Source organism: Cydia amplana, chromosome 25 (assembly GCF_948474715.1).
Source record: "Cydia amplana chromosome 25, ilCydAmpl1.1, whole genome shotgun sequence".
NCBI lineage: Eukaryota > Metazoa > Arthropoda > Insecta > Lepidoptera > Tortricidae > Cydia > Cydia amplana.
The window spans coordinates 8,158,498-8,180,819 of NC_086093.1; the positions used below are offsets into that span (position 1 = coordinate 8,158,498).

Below are 22,322 nucleotides of genomic sequence, written 5' to 3' on the forward strand. Positions count from 1 at the left end.
ATTATTGATGTGTTTTTTTTTTGCTGTATGTAAATTCCATATTGACGTGTAAAAGTGCCCTTGTGGCCTATTTGCTGAATAAATGTTGATAGTTGATAGTTGATAGTATAGAGATAGTTTGAGTCCCGGGGAAGAACATAGGACAGTTTTTATCCCAAAAAATCCCTTAAAAATAAAACGTAAGGTGTTAGGTTTGTATGGGGAATCAATAAACGCTGAACCGATTTGGATGAAAACTATGTCTACATCTTTGATTTAAGTAGTTGAAAATGATACTAAACTTGACTTAGAATTTAAACTTACTAACCTCAGACGTCGCAGACGCTTAAAACCCCCCGCCCGCCCCCCACCTGCATCAAAAATCTGGGTGGCTCCACTTCTTGAATCTCTAGAAGAAGTCTAAGGACCAATCCTGCCAAAGGAAATCTCTTGTTCATGCAACGCCGTCGTTGACCTTTTTCGTCGTTGAGCTCACTCGACTATAGGGCATTTGCAATGTTAAAGAGTGGCCATGTCATAATTAATATGACACTTATACACTCCCCGGCTTTGTTCTTGGAGAGTTCGCTTAAATATTAAGACGGACTCTACAACATATACAGAACTCTACATAAATATATCTTTTTTCTGTATTCTTTTCTGTAATGAGGTGTGCAGTAAATAGGTAGTACTTTTCTACTATCCAAAATAAAAGAACAATTAATAATACCTATCTACCTACATAGTTATGATTCTATTTTTACTTATCTACTTAACTTTATCCAAGCAAGTAACTACAACTACTACTAGTAAAAAATATAAACTTAAACACATGAATGTCACAATTCGAACATGCTATGCTATAGGGAATATTACGCGAAACTCTGCGTAGGGGGCGCCACCCCCACAATAAGTCACAATCTAAGGGTCTACCGCAAACGAGAGAGTCGAAATTTTGTTATTTATCCTCTTCCATATTCGAGCGATAAAGAGGCAGTTAGCAGAGTTTCGATTTCGTGTTTCCCCTTCGATCAACACGGAAGGGATGCGGCATTCGCACTATTTCCCCTCTGCCTAGGTACAAGATCAACTGATCTAGCGCGGGTAATAAAACTAGTTGCGCTCGGATTTTTAACTAGACCGAGTCCAGACGCGCGAGTGAACACAGCAGCAGAAAAAATGCCTAATTGCTCGGTTTTTTGTTGTAAAAAGAGGTCGGGGACATCAAATTTACAAAAAGAAGGTGTTATATTTCACACGTAATACTTTTTTTACATGTCATACGTTTAATTATATTTAAACACAATTATTATATTTTAGTCTCATGTAATTGCTGGATTTATCAATTTTTCTCGCCCAGTACAAATTGCGGATCGGTCGAGCAACAAATCCGACTTCTCATCTCTTGACGAAAATGTGTTAGTGTGCGTGTTGTGACACTTGTGACTCGTCAGTACACAAAAACAGATCGAGGTGTGCAAGATTTGTCTGTGTAGGGTGTCATTTTCTATGTATTTGTGTCGTCATTACAGATTGGATTTTGTATGCAAGTGTGTGAGATGTGCGACTGTGTGCACGTTCCCCCCCGCGAAAAATGGCAGAATGATTTGAATGTCAAGATATCGCTTGGGCCTATCCCTTCCGACCTGTCGGAAGCCCGTGTTGATCGAAGTGTTTTCCGGTAGACCCTTTGTAAACAAACCGCCTTGATGTATCAATGTCATATTTGATAGTATGTGAAAACTTGTCAAAAAACACTTCAAGGCACAGTATGTATAAGTTACTGTATGGTTTACTAAAGGCGCTAGTGCTGCACTCTGGCGGCAAAACATTGCAGTAATACTCCTTGACTCCGTATTGATTGACGTTTTTAGTTGAACGAGGCTCGCCGGCGTCCGTCATTCGTCAAGTGCGCGGTGGCTATGAAGCAGCCTTGGCCGTGTGTGTGGGGTGCGGGCACCGTGCTTGCTGAGCGCGACGTATGGGGCCGGTGGCGGTTGGTAAGCCCTGCAATCATATCTAAAACCGAGGCCAAGGCTGCGTTTCCATAAGAGATGTGCGAGGATGTGTAGCAAGGGATGTGTTTATTCATAACCAATATAATCACTTAATTTAGGTTCCTATGCTCGCTCAGCGCAGCTCTAGTGGACATTATTTATTCTTTTGGTTCTTAACAAACCAACGAACACATCCCTCGCTACGCGTTCTCGCACATCTCTGGTTAAAACGCAGCCAATGTCAGAGAAGTTATCAAGTTCGCGCGAATCTGGGGGCACGGCAGTGCCCCCGCCAAGTCGAGCGCGAAGCAAACACTGCCGTACCATCCTTTACTGGAACCATTTCGCCGCATTTTCAGGCCCCTATTTGAGAACCTCTGGATAAGACCAGAACGCAGAAATTTTCGTCATCCAGTAAGCTATAATCACATACTTAAAATCCAAAATTTCAAGTCTGTAGGTCATTCATTTAGTTCCGAAGTTTTATTATTATTATTCTCTTTATTTATTTTTGGTCTTAAGTTAGGTTATTTTATAATATGGATATAAAAATAAAATACAAAAACACTTACAAAAACAATACAAAATACTTATAAACATATTATAAAAAACCTAACCTAGGGTGCCGCCAGCAGCGGGGCAAGGCCCAAGCTGCCGGTGGTCAGGGCTGCAGAGAGAGGAACCGGCGGACTATCCGCGCCGTGTCCAAGATCACCGCCTTCTGCATCTGACCCTTGATCCAACCACCTAGCGAGAGTCTCTCAAGATGTTGGTCGAGACTCTTCGCTATTAGACCGTTCACTGAAACGACTATCGGGACAATGATCGTCGAATCAACATCCCACATGGCGGTTATCTCGTGAGCCAAGTCTAGGTACTTGCTGGACTTGTCCTTCTCGGCTTTCACGAGATTCTCATCATGGGGGATGGTGATGTCAACGAGCACGGCCCGGCGTTGCGATCGATCTATTATCACAATGTCAGGCTTATTGGCTACAATAGTCCTGTCAGTGATGACAGATCGATCCCAATAGAGCGTGGCACGACCATTCTCGAGAACTGGCGCAGGTGAATACTTGTAGTACGGTACTTCGCGGTCCACAAGGCCGTATAGAAGAGCAAGCTGCTGGTGTATAATCCTGGCTACGAGATTATGTCTGTGCAAGTACTCGCCGTTAGCAAGATGAGAACAACCGGAAATGATATGCCTGAGTGACTCTCCGGGACGACGGCATGCCCGACAAATGTCGACCGTACCGTCCTTCAGGATATATTTCCGATAGTTGTTCGTCATCATTACTTCGTCCGCAATTGCACAGGCAAAACCCTCGGTTTCTCCGAAGAGGTCCCCGAATCGTAACCAGTTCACCGACGCGAGCAGGTCCACATCGGGTCCCGTGAGGGCCTTGTAGAACCGCCCGTGTAGCACCTTACTCTCCCATGCCGCCTTGCGATCCGCAGTACTTAGTACCACAGGTTTGCGCCAGTTCTCGTTTGCCAAGGAGAGCGGCGTGAGGTTCCTGTCTACTGCCACCACATCACGATGCATCCCACAGTCGTTGTTAAGGAAATAATTCCTGAGATTGTACACCTCGCGGTTGTGGAGATCCTTGGCGTTTAGGAAGCCTCGGCCTCCACATTTCCGTGGGATGTACAATCTCATAACTGACGAGCGTGGGTGTAGCATGCGATGCGCGGTGAGCAGTGATCGGACCCTGCGATCCAGGGCATCCAGCTCGGTCTGAGTCCACCTTAGTATGCCAAAGGAGTATGTGAGCAGGGGCATTACCCAGGCGTTGAAGGCGCGCACTTTGTTGCCTCCTGACAAAAGACTGTTAAGGACTTTTGTGAGCCGACTGAAAAAGCGCTCCTTCACCGACCGTCTAATACCCTCGTCCTCAATACCCAACGACTGTGACATACCAAGGTATTTATAGGTTTCTGACTCAGAGATAGATCTGAAAGACATTGTCTCAGAAGGTTGTAAATTTGTTGAATTTACAACCCTCCCCCGCTGTACATGCATAACCGCACATTTATCGACACCAAACTCCATGTTGATGGCACTACTGAAGACGTCGGTGGTTTTCAGTAGCTCCAACAAGTCTCGGCTATTTGGTGCAAATAATTTGAGGTCATCCATGTACAGAAGGTGAGAAATGACTTCACCCCCACTCCGGAGCCGGCAACCTAGTCCCAAATCCTTCAGCAGGGTGCTGAGGGGATTCAAAGCTAGGCAGAACCACAGGGGACTCAGACTGTCGCCCTGAAAGATTCCTCGCTCAATCCTTATAAAATCCTGCGGGCCAGGGCGGTCATCTCCGCCTCCTGGTTGACGAAGGACTGTGGTCCACTGCCTCATACACGCGCTTAGGAAGGCTCTCAAAGCTGCATCAACTTTATAAAGCTCTAAGACCCTCCCCAGCCATGAATGAGGCACCGAATCATAGGCCTTCTTATAGTCAATCCAAGCGACTGAGAAGGCACCCCTGTTCCGCCGGACTTGTTGGCAGATGGTCATGTCTATGAGGAGGAGCTCTTTAGTACCACGGGACCCAACCCTACATCCATTTTGAGCGGAAGCCAGAATATTGTTTGCGACAATGTGCGCGTTGATTTTTGCTCTCAAAATGGATGTAAGGAGCTTGTATAGTGTAGGCAAGCATGTGATGGGTCTGTAGTTCTTCGCTTCCGTGGTACTACCGGACTTATAGAGCAGGAAGGTGACACCAGTTGTTAAGGAAGGTGGGAGAGAACCAAGCTCGAGGGCTTGTTGAAATTGTGCTGCCAAGCGCGAGTGCGAGCATCGGAACCACTTTAGCCAGAAGTTGTGCAATCCATCCGGCCCAGGACTTTTCCAGTTCTGGGCCGTGCGGATGGCACAACTCACGTCATCGGGGCTGATGGTGACTGCCCCCATGGATTCGATGGACTCGCACTCACGCTCGACAACACTCATCCAACCCCCCTCGGTGTGTCCGACAGGCACCGACCAGATGCTACGCCAGAAGTCAGTCATGGCAGTAGCATCCGGTGGCCGCGTGTCGGACGCACGAAGGTTGGTTTCCTCCCACTTTCGGTATACCTTCCTTTGGTCACTTTGAAAACGGCGATTCTGCTGGAATCGATCCACACGCTCTCTGTAGCGGCGAATACGGTTTGCCCATGCATAGACTTTCTGCTTTAGAAAGTCGATGCGCTCTGTGACATTGGCCATGTAGTCGCGGGGCCTGATATCCGTCCCCGCGAACGCCTGGTTCACAAAGCGCATTACTCGGGGGCGATTGTTGCCCCCCCTGAAGCAGATCAGCTTTGCGATGAGAGTCCTAAACGAGCTGATACGTCGCTCAATCCGCGCTTGCCATGCAGGGACACCTCCGACGGTCCTAGGTGCACGTTCAGCGTCCGGAAACTTGACTCGAGCAACACGGCACGCCGCGATGGCTCCGCAGTACATGATTGAGTGCGTATCATCTAAATCTTTACTAGTCCGTAAATGTGGCTCTAGTAAAGCGTTTAGGGCTCCCATTAGCGCTAGATTGCGTCTATTCATAGGCAGACGTGGTAATCGGGGCCTAGAGTTGGTTGTGGCACGATACTGCGTAATCGCCTCTTCCAAAGTCCTCCTCAGTTGCTCATTAGCAGTTGTACTCACATTCTGACTCGCGAAATCCCCCTCATCGGTGCAAAAATCAACCCGTGGCGCCCCCGGTGCCAGGTCGGGTGCGGGCACCGGATCCGGCGACATGGCGGGCAGATCTCGCACCGAGGTGGAGTCCGCGCGAGCAGAGAGAGCCTCCTGGCGAAGCCGATCAAGTGTCGCGTCATCCAGGCGCTTTAGCCTCTGAATGACGCGCACCTGATCCGATAATCGCTGCTCCGACACGGTGATGGTAGGTTCAAGAGCCTGAAACAGAGGCAGTATTCTTGAACGATAGGCGGATAGCTGTGTTCCCCCCTCTGTAGCCCCATAATAGGCGCGCATGACATTCTCGTTCATTTCTCGAGTCCATCGCATGCGTCGCACTATACCACCTTATTATTATTATTATTATAGCTTCATTTCTCGCACATCTGTTTTAAAAATTGACTGTTCTTTTGTTATGTTTACACGATGTGTGATCCCTTAAGGGTAAAAGCCTCCTCCATCTTTTTCCATTTCTCTTTGTCGGTAGCATTATTCTCCCAAGTCTTTCCTGCAATTGCTATGATGTCGTCAACCCATCGTTTTCTTTGTTTTCCTGAGTTTCGTTTGCCCAGTGGGCCTTTCCATTTGGTTGTTTGAATAGTCCACCTTTTGTCTTTGTATCTAGCCAAATGTCCAGCCCACCTCCATTTTTGTCTTAAACTAAACTGTAGTGCATCTGTCAGTTTTGTTTTCATCCGGATATCTGTGTTTCTTACTTTGTCTATTCTTCTTAGTTTCAATAGGCTTCTTTCCATTGCATGTTGGCATGCTAAGATTTTTTCTTTAACTTTCTCGGTGAAGACCCATGTCTGGCATCCGTAGGTTAAACTGGGGAGGATGCAGGAATCCATAACTATTTTCTTTATTTTTAGACTATAATTTCCTTTTAGGATTTCTTTATGTGACCAGTATTTTCTCCAGGCTATGTTTATCCTCCTGTCCACCTCGTTTACGTTGCTATTGGGGTCAAACGAAATCATTTTTCCTAAGTATACATAGTTGTCCACGTATTCTATTGGTTTTCCTTCTACAGTTATGTTTTTTTTGTGGCTGTTCGTCATAACTTTGGTTTTAGACGCGTTCATATGGAGTTCCGAAGTTAAGCGAAAGCAAAGTTTCGCATTTATGACACTCATTCATTCACTCACTCATGATCATCAGAATACAATTAGTACTTCCCATAAACTCAGAGAGCTGAAATTTGGTACAGAGTTAGGGTTTAATGGCCACATAAAAGGTAAACCTAAAAATATTGCAATATCAGTCACGTTTTAAAGATCTGAGAACTGCATAAGTAAGTTTGTAATCCCATATAAATATATGATATTACAAAGTTACTGTTGCAGTACCTACAAATAGTAGGTAAAGGTACACTACGATGTACGATGTGAGTATGAATGAAGATATGTTTAGTTATGATATGTGTATACATAGTATGGGTATGAGTACCCGAAAAGAAGGACTGCATACAAAAAGAGATGAGATCCCATCAAAAACATTACATGTAAAAAGGTGCAAGTCTCGCAACGCTTTTACTACAAAAAAGTTTTGAGATGTAATGTGAAACCAAGTCGGTTATTTTAATCAGTGCCAGGGGGTGTTAAAACCGTATCAATAAGATATCTTTAATCAGTCACTCACGTATTTTAAGTCGAAAACGCTTGACATGCAACGCAAGCTCCTGATGATATCCTCGGTACGGAGTGAAACTTCTATTTAATTAATACTAGCGACCCGCCCCGGCTTCGCACGGGTTAACAAAAATACATAAACCTTCCTCTTGAATCACTCTATCTATTAAAAAAAAACCGCATCAAAATCCGTTGCGTAGTTTTAAAGATCTAAGCATACATACAGATAGACAGACAGACAGCGGGAAGCGACTTTGTTTTATACCATGTAGTGATGATGTCTGTGTCTCACGGAAGTTTTGTTATTAAAATTGGCAGCTGGGTTTGGGCGTGTACGGGCCGGGTTGCGGCGCGCCGTCGCGCTTCCTCGACATGCAGCGCTATTACCCCTGGATTGAGGACTCCCTGGACAAGTTCCAACGCATCACCATCTCGGAGATCAACAAGCACAAATATGTATTACGCAGTACGTACATTAATATCTCATTCCAACTTATCGCGACTACCCATACCATTTCAACGACATCACTGACTGTTTTAAATGACAGGTGCACTTTACAATAAATCTAAATGGTGGACCCATGACTCTACTACAAAATAAATCAACTACAGCGATTTTATAGAAGATATCTGGGAGACCGAGCTGTGCTCGGAAAACATAAAAACTCAAAAATGCGCGTTTTCCCAGAGATAAGACTTAGATACATCGATTCTTCGCCCTCGTAAACCCCCATATAGCAAGTTTTCGAGATCCGAGTTTCAGAGATCCCCGAAATTATATAAATATGTATGTGTTAGCGCGCCCCACTAGAGGACTCTGTGACCGGGTCCCCTTGTCCCGCGCCCGCGCCCCGCGCCGCCGCCGCCGGCTGCCGTCTCATCGGCGCGCCGGCCCGCATTCCTCATTGACTCATTCCTCCAGGGCTCTCGGCCAGAGCGCGCGCGCACACCGCTAACAGTACTCGCGATATTCTAGATTTACCATTTTTGTAATTTAATCGCTCAGATCAATATACACTGTTTAAACTATAATTTGGTGTCGTCTTCATCATTTACGAACCTTCGTCAACAGTACAAACAAGAATTGCTCGTTTAAATATATAAAATGGCAGACACGCCGTATACGGCGTGTCTGCCATTTTTATTTTTGCTAGAAGTTCTAGCATCCAGGTTGAAGGACATCATTAGGTTTCAAGTTTCAACCCATTCAGCGCTAATCACGACACGTTGTCGTTTTGCCTCTATCCTCTACGAAGCATTTTCGCTACATACCGGAAAATGTATGTTATCGGCTACGGCGTCTACAACCGTAGCTCAGCGAATGTATTGAGAGCGACTAATATCAGAAAGATGCAAAATTACAGATTTTGTCATATTGTAGAATTAGCGACCCGCCCCGGCTTCGCACGGGTTAACAAATTATATATAAACCTTCCTCTTGAGTCACTTTATCTATTAAAAAAAAACGCATCAAAATCCGTTGCGTTTTAAAGATCTAAGCTTACATAGGGACAGACAGCGGGAAGCGACTTTGTTTTATACTCTGTAGTGCTGTACAGCAGTGAGCTATATTTTTCGTCTGTTATAGAAGATTACGATGTATTTTTTGCAGGTGGTGTTGCTTTCGGATCGCTGATGCGGTTTGGTGAATGCGACAATTATGAGAAACAAAATCTCATTTATCGCGAAAGTTTCCAACTGAGATCGGACAACAACCAAGTGAAGCACATCAAACAGAACGTGAGCTATTCAAATATTTAGTGAAACAGTTGAAGATATTTTAATCAAACCATTATACAATAGTTATTTGTTTTACAAGGGGGCAAAGTTGTTGTTTAACCGCTCGTGCTCAATATACTCGGGTATCAATATTGATACCCGAGCAAGCGAAAGACTCCAAAATTTAACCACGAGCGTAGCGAGTGGTTCGAAAAATGGAATCTTGAGCGTTGCGAGGGTTTCAAAGCACGAGGGTTAAACAAAATTTGCCCCCGAGTGAAACACAAAATTTTTCGCCACACCAAATCGAAGCAAATATTAAATGTATAATATCAAACAAAATCAAACCAAATCAAATCCAAATCAATGTTATCAAATATTTATCATCCAAAATCATCATTTAAAAGTCAATTCTACCAGCAAACATAAGAAAACAACTCAAAATTTGCATTTGATTACTTTGCCTCACATGTGAATCAAATGCAACTTTGCTATCAGTTTTTGAAGTGCAAAGTAAGCCTTTCCGAGCTGGTGTGGTGAAAAATGAAAACTAGTCTGGTTGCCAAAGTTAAGAACAAAGAGACGTTTTCTTATTTGTGACATCTAGATAGGTATACATATTTACATTCATTACAACTCAGCGGGCGCAGCATGGTTCCATTTTTATCGGCTGTCACTACAGTCTGCGCGGAAAGAGAAGATGTGAAATGTATGCAAATGGATCCATTATATTCTACGACTGTTCTCTTTCCACACAGATTCTATGCCCATCACTTTTGCACTTGTATATACTTGTTAGAACGTGACAATTGGTGACAAGCGATATTGATTGATATTGATATTGAATTTATTGAAATCAAATTTTACTGCATTATAGCTAACACCAATGCGTGGGTAAATTTTCAGATTCTGTCAATTTACCCCATTTCACACACAAGCGCACTTCACGCACACTACCTCACTATACTGGGACAGGTCATTGACCCACAAGATTTTTTAAAATAGCGTTTTGAGTTTAGTGGCCTCCTTTTAGGAAAAGCGTTCCATTGAAAGAAGAAAGAGAAACAATACATTTAATCTTGCTTTCCTTGTCTGTTCATGTCACACGTGACGTATTTAAATTCTAATAATTCATTTGGTTGTTGACAATTTTCTACATTAGTGCTTTGTCGAGATACGCGTTTTCTAAAGTTAAACCGAATAAAACCAGATGTCATTAAGTCAGATGTAAAATTTTATTTACTACTCTATACGACTTTTCATAAGGCGCAAAATCAATTCAATGAGAATTTAAATAAATAAAGTTCCGGCAGGGTGCAAAATTTCAATAAGGCGGATAAAATAAAATTTGAAAATATATGGAAACAGTGTTGGCTAATGTACCCCTAATATCTTTACCGATTTACTTTTATGTGGTATTCCTTTTGTTTCGCTATTAAATTAATAAAATGAAAATAAAAAATATAATGTAGGTGTTGATACCTAGTTACTTACGGCGGTAGGAGCGGCAATGAACCCCGTGCAGAGTAGAACGTGAGGTGCGTTGGGATCAGTGCATATATCTACTTATAATTCTTTGGCTGGTTGGTAACCCTATATCTTTTATTTTTTGTTTTACTGTTATTAGGTTAACCCTACAATGCATGACTTTTTTGTTTTAAGAAATAAAATTATATGTGATAAATACATGTGTTTACTTTTAGGGAAAAACAATTAAAAAAAATATACAACACATATTTTGGAAAATAAAAGGTTTTTTATCTGTGTGCCATATGTGGAACTCCATGCATTACGGTTCATAGTATATACATACAGAAATATATGGCACATATTCGTTTTTACATGTTCCGTTTCTTTTTATAATGCTATCAACAGTTTTGATGGTTGTGCATTGCTATGTAGTGACTTTTATGGATTTAGCGACCTTTTATGATGTTTTTGACGAGATTTCTGTATGTTTACTTAGTCCTCTTGAGGCCAGCTTGAGGCTCTTGTGGTGATGTATCACCAGCATCAGCATCACCAGAAATTACCAAAACTTCAGGTGTTGTAAGTGCATTTTACAGAATTAGAGTGTAGGACGTGCAGGTGATCATAGAACACATTGGTAACCTATTATTGAACTTGATGCCAACTCCAAAATTCTAACAGGTAATCCCGATGTATGGAGTTGTATATTAGTTAAAAATAAGTCAAATGTAACTGGCGTCAGCTCAATTAACTCAGGACTTCACGATCGACTATTTTCTGAATCGCTAAATTCTTCACAAGCCCGATTTATTGTTGCCCACAATATTTTAAAAGCCGGATTGAGTATCGGCACCCGAAGATCTCATCATTCAGTTCCTGATCATCTTTACTTCCAGAGGATTGATAAATCATGTTCATTATCCTCATCTCGTAGAGATTACTTTCGTATCATCTAAAAACTATTCATAATTATTAATATAAACAGCTGTTGTCACCTCTAAAAAATGTTAAAGATTTTGAGCCTTATGCCCTTGGTGGACCGAAGTTCTCAAATGTATAAAAAAAATGTAAAACCATAAATAATCATTCCTACAGATTACGCCAAAATAAACTTTATGCCAACGTCATACAGATTCTGACAAGTGCAAGCGTTCTTCACTTGTTTTGTATAAGCAATATGAACCTCGATGCATGGTGTGCCATATCGGGAACGTTTGAAAAATATTGCTCGACGTTATCTAAACATCTCAATACCGCAAAATTAATCTTACCTGTCAATAATGCACAGTTTAACAGTTACCATGTATATTTTTTCATGCTATTTAACTTTAAAATTATTTTTTTATCACACTTCGAATGTTGTCAAAACAGATTTCACCACCGACTACCAAAATTTTATCGATCGGTCGATACCTTGGACTTGTACTGCTGCCTAGCGGCAACACGCCGAACTATTGTTGTAGCATTGTATGTCAAGTAACCTTAGAAGTATGATAGATGTCGCTGCCTACCTGATTTTTGACACAGCTCGCACATATATCGGTTGTGCCATATGTGGAACTGTATGCATTGTAGGGTTAAGGGAGTTTTAGGGAGTGAAAAAAAAAAGATTTTTCGATTTATGCGCTCGCGTGATTGCCGATCGATTATAATTAGACAAAAGAACTTGTTTTTCACGCATCGAATGTAGATCCCTATGACACTTCCTCCAAGTCTCCTCCAATAATGTTTATACCTTATTTTAATTACAATGTACCTACCTTAAATGTTACATTTTTAAATATTTGTGCTATACATACTTCAAAAAAATCACTGGAGGCCTAGGAACCACTGGTAGCCTAGCGGTAAGAGCGTGCGAATTGCAATTCGGAGATCGCGAATGAGTTTTTCGGAACTTATGTACGAAATATCATTTGATATTTATCAGTCGCTTTTCGGTGAAGGAAAACATCGTGAGAAAACCGGACTAATCCTAATAAGAGCCTAGTTTACCCTCTGTGGGTTGGAAGGTCAGATGGCAGTAGCTTTCATAAAAACTAGTGCCTGATGATGATGTGACACATACTTCCAAAAAATTCTGCAAATATTTTACGTGACAACTGCTTATAAGTAAATATTATGTCGGTACACTTATAAAGTATAAAGTAGAAAATATCTTATAGGTACATAATATAAAAACCGATCATGTACCTACGAGTAGGATTCACTATGGGTTCCACAGTTACACATTTTTATTGCATATGTTTTGTTTAAGACCAACTCACCTATAAGACATAGGTCTTCCATTAATCTTTTGGCGTTGAACTATTTTTTGTATATGTAATACAATTCTGAGAAAGGTTATGGTACATTTTTGCTTACCTACTTCTAATTATGTATTATATCTGATATGTCACATGATACCAAAATCGCCGCAAAGTTAAAAAAGGTTCATTTATTTACGTTAGCAGTCCATCTTCGGATCACCGACTTAATTACTACTTCCTTACTTGACATATGTGTACCAAATTTCAATTGAACTAGTCCAGTAGTTACGGTGAAAATTGGCTTTAACAAAATGGCAGACACACGAGTGATCTTATAAGGGATATTTTTTTCCTTGAGTGAACCGTATGCACTTATCCCAATGCACTTCACGTTTCACGCGGCGCGGCGTAATCTGGCCCCTATTTCACCACGGTGACAGGTACGACAATTATAAAACATCACTGTTATTGACGCTATAGGCATCCATGGACTACAGTTACCGCTTACCATCGGGCGGGTCGTATTCGTGTTTGCCACCGTCATTGTATTATTTAAAAAAACTTTATTTTATCGGATAAAACAGACATTTCTCTTGCGAAAAAATCTTGTGACAATTGTCACAAGATTTTTCAAAGAGTTCAGTAAGTCTTGACAGGAAATGAGTTCTGTGTCCCAATTTCGTGACAATTGTCGTGTTTCTAGTGACAATTGCCACAAAATAAGATTTTTTAGTGGCAATATAATGGAGTTTATTTATTTATTAAAATGTTGGTAGCAAACAAGTACATCGCCCGTCCGATGGTAAGCGGTTACCGTAGCCTTTGGAGGCCTGTGACGTCAGCAACAGTGATGTCGACAATTGTCGCATCTGTCACCGCCGTGGTCGTGGTGAAATAGGGGCCAGTAAGTACCTAATAATCACAATGGTCTTAAGTGTCACAGAGCCTACTGGCGCTTAAGTCCTTTATGACAATTTCTGCCTATTTTAATATGATAGTTATTTAAGTTTTATTTTAAGTTAACCTTAGCTATAAGTTTTAAATTGTTAAGATGTACTAACAAAATATGGACCATGTTTGTCTGAAATAAATGTTTTTTTTTAATTATTCAAAAAAAAGAAACCGAATAATTATATGGAACTACCGAGTACCGAACCTCCTTACAAATGTTAATCAGAATCAGTTGAGAAATGTGATTTGCAAAGGAGAAGAATTCGGATATACGAAAGCATTTTTGCCCAAGTTGAAACGGAGACCTTCGCTAACGCTCGGTCAATGATGGTTTAGGTACAGCCAGCTGCAGAGGAAAGGTATATACCACCCCTGCATACAATCATCTTTGCAAGGGTGGTACCTTTTCTCTGCAGCTGACTGTACATACCTATAAAAATGGTTGTCCCTGCTGTAATTTTATACCGGTACCGTACTTTATATTTCAACCGGTATAGTTTTAACTTCAAAACGAACCGGTATTGATAAATAATAACGGTACCATACCGCTTATACCGTAAAGAAAGCATGTCTCTGCTTTGCACAATTATTGTGTGGACAAAATTCTTATAATCACCGAAACATACCTACATACCTACGCACATAATGTCATTGAAATAAAACATTGTTTTTTTATAGTAAATTTATATAATACTTGATATATGCACATAACAATAACCAGGCCGCTGCGATATTGGCCTGCAAGCTTTTCATCTCGGTCTCCAAATCCGCAAAAATTAGTTAGTACTAAATGCTGGTCTCGCCGTTATTCTTGATTCTTGAAGATTATCAGAACAGCACGCAATCGCATACATATAGACGGAACGAACGGCAACAAAGTAGGTGTAGACACTGTAAGACTTTCGGGTATTAAACGAATTACGCTTCGTATTAATAGGTAAGTAATATTTAAATGATTATATAATTCTCTAACGTAAATACAAGATTACAATTGACATCAAAAGTCATTGACGTACAGAAGTCATATACATTTTTTTTAATGACGCAAAATTGATACCAGCGTAATGAAAATCAATCCCAATCAGTAAAACGAGTCTTTAAACTTTTTTCATTTTAAGCGGGTTTTGAAGGAACAAGTTACTTAAATTCGATTTTAATCGTATTGTTTCAGGATAGTTTACTGCTGTTTTCGATCGTTGCGACCTGTAAATAACAACAAATCAAATTTTAATTATATTTATTTACCCTATTTTTGAAATACAATTTATCTACTGGTATACATTTTCGTATGCGTATATGATGAAATGTCTATAATAATGTCAAAAACGAGCTACGACGACGTACGAGGTGCGTTCAAAATATTCTCGGTATTGATATCTTACGACCTCTTCTAAAATTTCTTTCGTTACTGGCCGCTAAGGTTTATTCATTGACATTAAAAAAAAGTATAATTCGAACCGAGATGGTCTTTTGTTTTTCTGCAATTGCTGAACAAACATGAACATCATGTGCGAATTGACAATGTTAACTAAATTAGAACATCGATGCGTGATAAAATTCTTGACAAAACAGGGTAAACATTAAAAAACCATAAAAGAGGAAATGGATTGTGTTTACCGTGAGTCTGCTCCTTCTTCATCTACCATTCAAAAGTGGTCAAGCGAGTTTAAACGCGGAAGGGAGAGTATTGAAGATGACCCTAGACCTGGCCGGCCTGTAGTAGCTACTTCACAAGAAAATATTGATAAAGTGGAAAAACTTATATTGGAAGATGGTCGAGTGAAGGTAAAATCTATAGCACAAGTAACCAATCTCTCTATTGGTACCGTACATGATATTATACATGACCATTTTAATATGTCAAAAGTAAGTGCAAGATGGGTTCCGCGAATGCTGACTCGGCTTCAAAAAGACATGCGTGTAGCTTGTTGTTCCGATTTTATTGACCTGTGCGGTGAAAATCCTGATGAGGTGCTGCAAAGAATAGTTACTGGAGATGAAACCTGGGTTCATCATTATGACCCAGAGAGTAAACAAGAGTCCATGCAGTGGCACATTAAGGGTTCAGCTCATCCCAAGAAGTTCAAGGTCATCCCTTCAGCTGGCAAGGTCATGGCCACGATATTTTGGGATTGTAAAGGAGTATTACTAATCGATTATAAAGAAAAAGGTGTAAATATCACAGGACAGTACTACGCTAACATTCTACGTCAATTAAAGGATGTAATTAAAGAAAAGAGGCGAGGAAAGTTAACCAAAGGTATTCTGCTTCTGCATGACAACGCCCCCGTCTATACTGCTCATATTGCTCATACTGTTCATATTGTTGAATGTGGGTTTAAAACTGTTACTCACCCACCGTATAGTCCGGACTTAGCCCCCAGCGACTTCTTTTTGCTCCCCAATCTTAAAAAGGATCTGCGTGGAAATAAATTTTCTGACGATGAAGCATTGAAGGCGGCAGTGGAGGAGCATTTTTACACGAAAGATAAAAAATATTTTTACGAGGGATTAAAAAAAAATAATTGATCGATCTTTTAAGTGTATGAACATATACTCCCCATATTGAAAAATAAAAATATCAAACTTTTCGTACTTGTTTGTTTTCATTCTCATACCGAGAATATTTTGAACACCCCTCGTACACGTCTAGTACACGTCTGCTTCGATCCAAGGCCAGCGGCCATCTGACTCGAAGAAGAATTTTGAGTGATGTCGTCAATGTATGGAAATTGTACGAAAGTTTACATTTGGGATTGAATTTCTGTGTTGTATTTGTGAGTAAAAATATAAGTAGATAATAATTTGCTAGTTTAGTTATCTAGCTTTCAAAATCACACAACAACTCAATTACTGTCAAAGACAAAACTGTAATGCGTGTTGCTCAAACGGAACTCCATATTTTGATTTTTGGATACTTTTAGTGTCGATTTGTAGAGAATTACAGCAAATAAAAAATATTATGGCATGAAGAGCCGGTACACGGCTTCTTCGTGAACAAATTTACGTATAATTTAATGCAGTTATTAAACATTTCTTGAACAAATTGATTGCACAAAGTGAGCTCTAAATCGAAAACGTCATATACCGTCCCCTTAAGTAGTAAAATAAAATTAAGTAAGTAATAATAAAGCGATTAATATAAGCTACCTATTGCATGTTTGATTCGCAAAAACGTAAAAAAAATCTTTAAAAAGTTTATGACTTCGGTCAGCAAACAAGTCACAGTCAGGTGCAAAAGATAAAAAGTGTCCGGGAATAAAAATGCGACCGTGCTACCGCCGCAGTAGTGTGAGGAGCATGACGGACATGCACTAGAATGGTTCTAAATTCGAATCTAGTACAGAGTACCAGGGATGTTGCGGATGCAGATTTTTTGACATCCGCGGATGCGGATGCGGATATTTAAAGGCTCACATCCGCGGATGCGGATGTCAAGATTAGGTACTTAGAAAACGTCAAATATTACATTTTTAGTATTTTTTTATTTAAAAAAAAACCGAAACGTTTAGTATTTGAGCAAGAATATAGGTGCGTTATATTTAATAAACAGTAACTTCGCCGACTTTTCTGGATCTAGACGATTTCGTTATAGGTAATGACGAAATTACTTAGCACTTACGCCGCCGCTAAGACAGGAACTGTACCGACTTGTTCGACATCCGCATCCGCATAAGCTCCGCATCGATTTTATGCGGATGCGGATGCGGATGTTGAAAATAATGCGGAAGTTCCGCGGTTGCGGATGCGGATGCGGATGTTCGCAACATCCCTGCAGAGTACACCATATTTACTCGTATTCAGCAACATTTAACACGACGTCATGTGATGTCATGTGTTATGACACTTATGACGTGTAAAATGTACTATGTTTATATCTACCAATTATGTATACCAATAAAGTCTGTATTTCTGTATGTGAAATACCATATTTACCTACAGGTGACAATATTCGACACGGTGAAGTATACGTGCGTGGTGTTCCAATTGAGACACGCGTCCGCGTCCGCAGAGCTGCGTATACGCCACTTTTGTCCCCGCGGGATTGATAAAACCGCCTGCTATGCGTACAAAGGTGAGTTGATACTTTTATAGGGTCATTTTATTTAAAGATGTCCCCTACACTTTTTTTTTAAATGGGGATTTTTTATGTTATTTCTACTCGGAATCGTGAGCTCTTTTGATCCTAATAGGAGAAAAAAAGTGTCCCAAGATTTCCATCCATTTTTCGATCTTTCCATTCCGAAACCGGCATACAAAGTCTATGAAAAAATGGTAACGGAATGGGAAAAAACCTTGGGATACTTTTCTCCTATTAGGATAGAAAGAGCTCGTGATTCTGAGTAGAAATAAGAAAGTAACCGTTTCTTCCTGTTACATTCACAAATTTAAAAAAAGTGTAGGGGACAACTTTAAATAAAATGGCCCTATAACCACTACACGGGACGGGACTTAATCGCGTAAGGCTTACGATTATTTATGGCCTGACGTGGCTTTTTCGTGAGTCTGCCTGTGACCACGAACGTAACGTCACGTTCGAAACGTCCGGCCATAAATAAACGTAAGTCTTACGCGTAGTCCCGTGGTAGTTATAAAAGTATGAGTGAGAATCGTGTTAGTTTATAGTATTTTATGCAACCGTTTTACGAGGGGCGTTCAAAATATTCTCGGTATTGATATCTTACGACCTCTTCTAAAATTTCTTTCGTTACTGGCCGCTAAGGTTTATTCATTGACATTAAAAAAAAGTATAATTCGAACCGAGATAGTCTTTTGTTTTTCTGCAATTGCTGAACAAACATGAACATCCTGTGCGAATTGACAATGTTAACTAAATTAGAACATCGATGCGTGATAAAATTCTTGACAAAACAGGGTAAAAATCAAAAAACCATAAAAGAGGAAATGGATTGTGTTTACCGTGAGTCTGCTCCTTCTTTATCTACCATTCAAAAGTGGTCAAGCGAGTTTAAACGCGGAAGGGAGAGTATTGAAGATGACCCTAGACCTGGCCGGCCTGTAGTAGCTACTTCACAAGAAAATATTGATAAAGTGGAAAAACTTATATTGGAAGATGGTCGAGTGAAGGTAAAATCTATAGCACAAGTAACCAATCTCTCTATTGGTACCGTACATGATATTATACATGACCATCTTAATATGTCAAAAGTAAGTGCAAGATGGGTTCCGCGAATGCTGACTCGGCTTCAAAAAGACATGCGTGTAGCTTGTTGTTCCGATTTTATTGACCTGTGCGGTGAAAATCCTGATGAGGTGCTGCAAAGAATAGTTACTGGAGATGAAACCTGGGTTCATCATTATGACCCAGAGAGTAAACAAGAGTCCATGCAGTGGCACATTAAGGGTTCAGCTCATCCCAAGAAGTTGAAGGTCATCCCTTCAGCTGGCAAGGTCATGGCCACGATATTTTGGGATTGTGAAGGAGTATTACTAATCGATTATAAAGAAAAAGGTGTAAATATCACAGGACAGTACTACGCTAACATTCTACGTCAATTAAAGGATGTAATTAAAGAAAAGAGGCGAGGAAAGTTAACCAAAGGTATTCTGCTTCTGCATGACAACGCCCCCGTCCATACTGCTCATATTGCCAAGGCAGCTATTGTTGAATGTGGGTTTAAAACTGTTACTCACCCACCGTATAGTCCGGACTTAGCCCCCAGCGACTTCTTTTTGCTCCCCAATCTTAAAAAGGATCTGCGTGGAAATAAATTTTCTGACGATGAAGCATTGAAGGCGGCAGTGGAGGAGCATTTTTACACGAAAGATAAAAAATATTTTTACGAGGGATTAAAAAAAATAATTGATCGATCTTTTAAGTGTATGAACATAGGGGGGGAGTATATTGAAAAATAAAAATATCAAACTTTTCGTACTTGTTTGTTTTCATTCTCATACCGAGAATATTTTGAATACCCCTCGTAAGAGAGGTCAAAAAAGGCGAGTGGCGTGAGTAACAATTTGAGTCGAAGCCGAAAATTGTTAATAAAGACGCCACGAGTATTTTTTGACTCAGTTAAACAACGTTGCATACAATACTTTTTATACGACTAAGCACTTTGAAATAAAATTGTAAAATTGTGAAATAAAAGTGTTCACTTCAAAAAAAAATGATTTGGTTAGTAAATCTTTGATTGTATATTATAATGTTGAACGTACCCCATGCAGGTACGCGGTTCGACGTGGTGGTTGAAGTAATGTTTACGCGAGGGTGCACGTTGGACATCATCTCGTACGGGCTCCAGATTAACATGTCGCTCTTAGACATCGAGGAGTGGAAGTGGGAGGAGGGCACATACTACGAAGATTTCAGGTTAGGCGGCCTTGCCCTTACTTTGACAATCGTTTGCAGAAAACGAAAAGAAACGCTAAGATAAACGTAATACATACAACGTAGGTATGAAAATGATAGCGGTTCGTTAGTACTTACGCCCATGGACACCCGCAACACCAGAGGGGTTGTAAGTGCGTGCGTGCGTGCCTTTAAGATGGGAATACGCTCTTTTCTTAAAGGCTTGAAGGTCGTATCGGTCCGGAAATACCGCCGGACACAGTTCATTCTACAGTTTAGCTGTGCGAGGCAGGAAGTTTCTGGAGAAACGCACAGTTGAGGACTGACAACCATCTGTGTGGTGAATATGATAATGTTGTCGCGTAGGGAGATAGCGGAAAGAAGCGGAAGGGATTTCAGCGGTTTCGTTCTTATTTTAAAATTACGTGTTGGATTGTAACGAAACTTTGCACATACGATTGACATGAGGTTTATCTAGGCCTGTAGTTAGTTTATATATGTAGGTAGCTCCAATTTATAAAACAGACGAAATAGAGCAAAAATAAATTTTGTATTTAAAAGTAAATTTCGCTTTTTTTAAATCAGGATACCTATCCAAAGCTTTATAAACTAATTAGAGGACTAGATAATACCTTATCCTAGTACAAAGTTTCAGGGTAATCTAGCTAGTAGTTTTAAAATGTGAGCGTAACTGCGTTTGTATGGAGAACCGAGCTTGCTGCGGACTCTAAGACTTGCGCGTTCTTCACGTGTTTGAATGACACTGACACTACTGAATAAGAGATAGTAAAGCGGAGTCCAGACGGGATCGGTTGATTTGATCGGAAGGCGATATCGGAGCGTTCTAAATTAAAAAAATACCCCCTGTTCGATAGCAAAGGTGGACTGTATTTAGCGAAAAAGGGGCGAGAGAGAGAGAGTGAGATTTAGGGCCGATGGAGCAAGAAAGTTGGGATAAAATTGGGACTAAATAATATGGAAATTGAAACTAAAGTGTGTATAGGTGTAAGCGAAGTTACCTTTGATCCGGAGACAGTGGGAACCAAATCGTCGGTCACCGTTGGAGACCGCTGGTGGTGATTCTGGCTTTCTGTCGCAAGCTAGAGGAAGCGTAAAATCGTTACCTGCAGTCGGCCAACTTAGACCTCAGATTTTCCCCGCCACGGATGAGTTCGGCGTCCTCCGGTACACAACACTGATCTTAATAATGGACTAAAGGTACTTAGTATAGTAGTGCTTTAAATAAAAGGTGCGAAAATAGACGAGAGCAACGAAAGGGGATGTGAACTGGTGGTAGGTTTTTGACACACTGGCTCTGTCAACTGTATGACAGAGCAACAGTTTATTTTTTAAATATTTGAATTTTAACTGTGACAAGGTGTTGCCACAGTGAATGCGAAAAATACATTGTAATATGAACGGCATAATTGAACATTTCCGCCCACCAAAATACACTAGTATTTTGACTAGACAAAAAGAAAGACGATACAAGTAAAGTTAGAACGATATTACTAATACTATACACAGAATAGACGACACGATAGTAGCGCTCAACGAGCGATTAGACGGGTAAAGGGCACAGCTTGACCACGGGCCGTTTGTACAATCCCGTAGCCGTGCGCACGGTCACCACACGACAAATCCCGTCGGACCCGGGATGAGTGTCGACGATGCGACCCAGAGGCCACTTCATGGGGCCTGTCTGCTCGTTAACCACGAGCACGAGAGCACCGATTTGGACGTCGGTTTGCCGGTCGTGCCACTTCATTCGCTGCTGCAGAGTATGCATGTATTCTTTTGACCACTTGTTCCAAAAGTCTTGGTGCATTTTCTGCAGCAACTTCCACCGTTGAAGTGGCCCTACCCGAACATCCGAGAGATCTTCCTCGGGCACGACAGATAAGGGCTCCGTTGTGAGAAAATGGCCCGGAGTGAGGGCCGATAAGTCATTAGGATCGGTACTGAGAGGAGTAAGAGGTCTTGAATTAAGGAGAGCTTCAACCTGAGTCAAGACTGTCAGAAACTCCTCGTACGTCAACCTCTGGCTACCGATGACTCGAGCCAAATGTGTTTTGACAGCCTTGATTCCGGCCTCAGCCAGACCTGAGAAGTGAGGGCTGCCTGGCGGATTAAATTCGAATTTAATCTCGCTATTCGTAGCAGCATTTCCTACGAGACGTTGCAGAACATTGCTCGCGCCGACAAAATTCTTGCCCTGGTCGGAAACCAACCGATTACACCGACCACGACGCGCGACGAAGCGGCGAAGCGCGGCGAGAAATGCGTCTGAGGACAGCTCAGTGACGAGCTCCGTGTGTACAGCCTTAG

The 22,322-nt window shown here is 41.1% G+C and overlaps 1 protein-coding gene across 1 annotated transcript; it reads left to right on the forward strand.

The window, feature by feature from the left end:
* The first annotated feature begins 7,611 nt into the window (after nt 1-7,611).
* LOC134659463 (uncharacterized) lies at nt 7,612-21,210 on the forward strand. Its single transcript, XM_063515105.1, has 5 exons — nt 7,612-7,761; nt 8,908-9,035; nt 17,624-17,756; nt 19,871-20,015; nt 21,027-21,210. Exons 1-5 carry the CDS (start codon nt 7,668-7,670, stop codon nt 21,208-21,210), a joined length of 684 nt encoding a protein of 227 aa, XP_063371175.1. The 5' UTR covers nt 7,612-7,667.
* The last annotated feature ends 1,112 nt before the right edge of the window (nt 21,211-22,322 follow it).